Source organism: Ostrea edulis, chromosome 10 (genome assembly GCF_947568905.1).
Source record: "Ostrea edulis chromosome 10, xbOstEdul1.1, whole genome shotgun sequence".
Taxonomy (NCBI): domain Eukaryota; kingdom Metazoa; phylum Mollusca; class Bivalvia; order Ostreida; family Ostreidae; genus Ostrea; species Ostrea edulis.
In genome coordinates this window covers 15,613,744-15,619,794 of record NC_079173.1, presented here as the reverse complement: position 1 = coordinate 15,619,794, position 6,051 = coordinate 15,613,744, and the positions used below count along the sequence as shown (strand labels likewise).

At 35.0% G+C, this 6,051-nt stretch overlaps 1 protein-coding gene across 1 annotated transcript in view; it reads right to left on the bottom strand.

The window, feature by feature from the left end:
• Positions 1-3,818: 3,818 nt before the first annotated feature.
• LOC125665155 (uncharacterized) overlaps positions 3,819-6,051 on the bottom strand; it is a 51,535-nt gene continuing 49,302 nt past the window's right edge. Inside the window, exon 22 of the mRNA XM_048897755.2 lies at positions 3,819-6,026. Within this exon, the coding sequence (XP_048753712.2) occupies positions 5,891-6,026 (136 nt within the window). The 3' untranslated portion in view covers positions 3,819-5,890. The remainder of the gene's footprint in view (positions 6,027-6,051) is intronic.

Sequence of the window (6,051 nt, the reverse complement as noted above, 5' to 3'; positions counted from 1 at the left end):
AGACGTTAAGCTTAGTGACATTGTTAAAGTACGCATCTTCTACTAAAATGTAATCTATAACACTTGTACCCAAGTGATTGTAAAAAGTTAACATTTTCATCACCTGGTGTTCTACCATTACAAAGTCTTAAACCAGTAGATTTACACAATTCTAAAAGCTTTCTGCCAAACCTATTAACCATCATATCTTCTGATACTCGATGTGGCATGACCGAATCGGTGTTATAATCAAAAACATTTGACAGCATATCATGAATAGGTATAGCAAGAGAATCTTCTACAATATAATCAGGTAAATCACTATATCGCAAAGCACGCACCATAATATAAATGTTAGCATTAATTAATTAAAATATGATACAATTACATTTAAAGAGCATCAATGCACTTTGTTACGTAGGACTTATATCTTATTGTATACAATTTCATAAATAACATATATACAGTAAGGCGTAGTGCAGGAGTGCAGATGATACAATAATCACAATCAGTATTTTACAGACACTTAGGATGGGTTTTGAAAGGGAGGGTTGACAGAAATATAATTCACAACTCTTATCTAAAATATAGCTGTCAAGCCAATAAAAAGAATTTCATGAACACGAAAATTCGCTTTCGGTTGAATTTTTTGGAGGGGGGGGGGGTTAAGTTCCGACTTTTCTGAAATGAAAAGAAAAAAATGAATTCTATTATACATTACGGTCCGATAGTCCGACGGGCCGGTATTCCGATAGTCCGATGGGCCGGTATTCCGACGGGCCGGTATGTCAACAAGTTAGATGACATGGATAACTTAATGAGTTTGTATAATTTAATCATTAAATCATATAATAAAACGAATGTTGCTGGGGGGTTTTCCAGTCAATACTACTCAGGCGGCTTAATCACTGTATTGACCTCAAAAACAGCAATATTTGTATAATGTTACATTTTTCATCAATTTGTTAGTCACTGGTATCTGTTAATTATATTGCAAAAAATTGCATAATAAGGGGAAATTTGGTTAGAATTCTCATTATTACTAAGAAATCAGAGAAATGCAATGTTATTTTAAAACAGCATTCCTCCTATGTTTCAAACATCAGCTTATACCACAGGCATATGTTTGAGTAATAGACATTCTGAAAAGTTGGGTCTGGTAATAGTGGGGAGAATGATGTCCTACAGCGGAAAACCGAAAAAGGGGGTCACTAAAAGTCTTACAAATATACAAATATCTACAGTATTAGCTGACATTATCTTAATATTAATGCTATAAACATTATAAATACTAGGAATGGAATAAACATGTTGTTTCTCGGCAGCAGTTCCTAAAAATAACTTTGGTATAAACTAGTGTAAACATTTTCTTCGTTACGGGCGCCATTTAATGGCATGAGACTGTAATTACAATCCCAATCGGTTACTTAGTGATATTTTGAGTTTTATTCCATTTTTTTTAGGAGGGGATATTTACCAGCATTATATACTTCATTTGTAATATTTTTTTGATTGGGGCATATTTCACGCCTTATCGTAACAACTTCTACAATTAAAAGTCACTTCTTATAAGGTCTTGACTCACCTGGATAACGACACCGGGGCTCTGTTTTTCCTTTGTTTTCTCTGTTTGCTTTTTAGTCTTTTTTCTTTTCTTTCCTTTTTTTTAATCCAACAAACATGGTTATTGCAAGTATTATAAATGTATGTATGTATGAATGTTATTTTTGCCAAATCAGACCATTAATGTGAACAAGTTTTTTTTTTAATTTTACTTTCTGTACGCGACCATGGCGACAGCTCATTATAACATTCATTTTGTTTTGATTGATAATACAGATTAAAACTTACAACACGTGTAGCAGTCTTTCATCATCGACCAAAATATCATTTGCCTCATTATCCTGATAATAATTTCATAGACTACTAAATTCATATTCATACACAAAGACCTAGTCAGTTCGATCTCAAAATGATGTAACAATTTTATCATGCCAGGGAGGAAGACACGGAGAGACTTAAACATAACATTGAAAGGCAATAATTATTTTTTTTTAAAATTGTGTTTTGGCCAGATTTTAAAGCAATCCGGTTTAAAGCTTGATGATGTTTGTCCGTCCATGTAAAAATTGGTTGAATTTCTGTGCAATGGTAAGAGTGATTTACTACATATTTTGCCTGTACTTCATCAGTTAGCAGTTTTAACTTCCATAAATATCGGGTTTCTCTGATTTAGTTCACACTTGAAAGATTTTGGTCAGAAATTGATTGTCTGATTTAAAATCAGGTCGTGTCGATTTGGCGGTTTCTGGTAATTTTCATAAAATAATGCCTGACATGAATAGATTTTAACTCTATTAATTAAAATTTTTGGTGATGGTCAACATGTCGGAATATCGGCCCGTCGGAATACTGGGGTTGAACCGGCCTTCACCTTGACGCGTTTCATACCGATTGTTAAGCTGTTCTTGGCACACCGATTTTGACTGCGGATAACTCCGTTTACCTGATCAGGATATAGGGCTTACGGCGGGTGTGACCGGTCAATAGAGGATGCTTACTCCTCCTAGGCACCTGATCCCACCTCTGGTGTGTCCAGGGGTCCGTGTTTGCCCAACTATCTATTTGTATTGTTTATAGGAGTTATGAGATTGATCACTGCTCGTTATCTTCACCTTGCATTTAGATTATCTATCAACAATAATCATTTTTCATTCATATGTCAATTCCATGTATCCCAGTGAACTCGAAATAAGACACCACAGAGTCCTCTACATCTGTTTCGTGCTTAGATATTTTATTGAAAATACATGTACATATGAACGGAAAACTAACAACTTAACTTTATGACAAACGGAATGATTTCAGCTTCTCTATCGTCAACTTCCATATCTATGTAGCAAAATTCCATTATCACCAACATATGGTGTTTATATCCTTTCACTGATTCGATACACAAGAGCTTGTTCTGCGTATAATCGAATCTCATTAAAATCAGCTCCTCGATCTACTCCTTTATTTTTATGTTGTCGCTAAAAAAAAAAGGAACGGATCAAGGAGCTGCTTTTAATCAGATTGCGTATGATCGGTTTTTGAATCGTTGTAGGTTACTGAGAAAGACATTATTGTTACAAGGAATTCAACAGTCTCGTTTAGAGTCAGCATTTTGTAAATTCTATGGTTGTTATAGCGATAAAATTTATCAATACAACCTATCATTGAGTAAATTCTGTCTGACGTGTTTATACTTGGTTCTAGGACACTGATTTTAACTACGGATTACTCCATTTACTGATCAAGATATAGGATTCACGGCGGGCGTGACTGGTAGATAGGTGTGACTCCTAGGCACCTGATCCCACCCCTGATATATCCAGGGGTCTGTGTTTGCCAAACTCTATATTTATATTGGAGTTATGAGATTGATCACTGTCTCATATTGTCACCTTTTCATCAATACCTGAGACTAAAGTTGTCAGAAATCAATTTTGACAACATTTACTGTGTTTTATACATCTACACAATACTTTTAAGGTAGTATACACGCTTTATGTTGTTTACAGTTGGGAAAGAGCTGGGCATGGTAAGCATCGAAATCGGTCCTGTCATCAAATTTAATACTTAAGGTGTTAAGAATGTGTCATTGTCAGAACACATTCAATTTCATATCATTTTCTTTCAAGAGCAAATTAAACATAGCGTTCTCTCTCTCTCTCTCTCTCTCTCTCTCTCTCTCTCTCTTTACATCAATAAAAACAAATCACAAATAACGTCATAGCGTCGACGTGTATTGACGTTTTGGAAAAGTGGCACGCAAGAAAATAACTTGAAAACGCTTCTTCGCTGCAGAGATTTAATGATTCACATAAATGCTTCAAAGTTTTCAATTACATCGACAATTTTGACGGCTGGGAATATTCCGACAGAAATGAGAGCAAACTGTAAATATAAAAAAAATGTGTTTGCGAAACACTGATGCCTCCAGATTACAATTAACGTGGTACTGTAAGACATTGTAGCTTTCAAAAACTAGGTCATTGTCACAAGGTCAACAAATCTGGTCTCGTTGGAAAGGTCTTCTTACAAAACATGCACATGCTTAATATAAAAACAGTGTCTCTAACGATTTGAAAGATATGGCTTATATTCGAACTTTCTAAAAGTAGATCAAAGAGCAATGTTAAGATCACCAGGTCAAAGATTTAAGAAATGAAACTTATAATTCTTTGTTTGATACATGCATCAAACAAAGAATTATAAGTTTTATTTCTTATCATTTAATTATGTTTTTAAGATAGAAAAACAAATAGTTTCTCCCATCAAAAAGCTTGAATTAACGTTTCTGAAATGGCGCGTAGGAATACATATATAGGCAAGAATGAAAGCAAAAACAAAATGGCATGGCTGTGCGTTCAGGTCGGGAACAGTTGCTGTGCAGATTTAAATGGATTATACGCCAAATTAAAGGTGCAATGATTAAAAGCTGAATTAAATATAAAGGAAGATAGCAAGTGGTGACTGGATTTATGCTGCATCGTGTTGGAGGAGACGTTGAACACTGGTTGTGTCGATGGAACGGTGGAATGCAATTCGGCTCCATTTCAATATCGAGGAAAACGTTTAAAACGCACTCGTTGACTGAGCCCCATATGATGCAGTTCAATTTCATTGATATTTACCAGATCAGAAGTCGCCACTTGCTCCGTCATGTTATCGATCTCGTAAAGCAGACGATTCATACCGGGAACTCGTGTAATCTGTCTACCAGTAAGTGGTCTACGTCATTAAATTGACTACTCTGCCACGTCATCGCCTATGTATGCTGTTTCTTTAAATTAATTTGTATTTTATTCATATCTTTAGTTGTGCTAATTTTTGATAGCAATGAAAAACAAAAATCAAACAAATGCATTTCGTTATATATAATGCTTGTGTGGAAAATCCCGTTCTATAAATAGCGCTAAAATTAGAACGGGGAAGACGCATTCCAGAGAAAAGTAGTCCCGCGGGCTTAGTGCAGATGAACTCCGAACGAAATTTTGACAGAGAAATCAAACGAATTTTTCAACCAATCAGCATCTTTTATAAGTCATCACTTTAAAAGTTATTAAATGATTCTGGTGTCAATGGAAAGTTTTTGCCAGAAGAAATACATATACCCAATATGAAAGCTCTACCTCTTAAGGTGTAAATGATATGACCAAGGCTGATGTTTTTGGTCACAGACAGAAGGACAGGCCAAAAATAATATGCCCCCGGGGACATAACATTATTTTTTAAATAATATATGAAGGTATGAACAGCAATGCTTCACCTCAGCCTATACAGTGTATATACTTTTCATGAAACGTGTTAGTATGCTGGCGTGAAGCGTCACAGATCATGCTCTCCTTTATTTTCAAAAGTGAAACTTACTTCTTACATGTACAGATATGATGAAAGTTCAGAAATTGTAAAATATGATGATGATGATGATGATAATAGTAATGATAGTATAACCTTTCATAAACAGACATGTATTAGGCGTCAATATGTATACCGGTATTCAAAGTATATAAAAATGAGTGTAATAAATTGTGCTGGAAAATGGAGGAAATGGATTGTTTATACCTCATTTCCGGTCGTTATGTGTATACACACACAATGACATAAATATAGACAACACAAAAAACATGCACAAGTGTACCTGTGAAAAAAATAACAAAGATAAATAGCGCATTGACAGAACTTAACAACTATATCTACATGTGACGTCAACACGTACATTACATGCACATCCGGCTCATGTGAAAAAAAGGAAACATCTTAATGTTCAACTTCTAAATGATACTTTATGATTTTTCCACACTCATTTTACAGTACTCTGATTATTCCTCAACACTACATAGATCGCCACATCAACTTGATTCGGTTATTTCCCTGCGTCATAGTAGTACAAGTCCCCGGATGACTGGCGGAAGAGAGACTCTATCTCTTTGTTGATTTGCGAAAAAGACGGTCGTCTGGAAGGCTCCAAAGTCCAACATTTTGTCATGATTTCGTAATGTCTTTAAAAAAAATATGACATTGGGA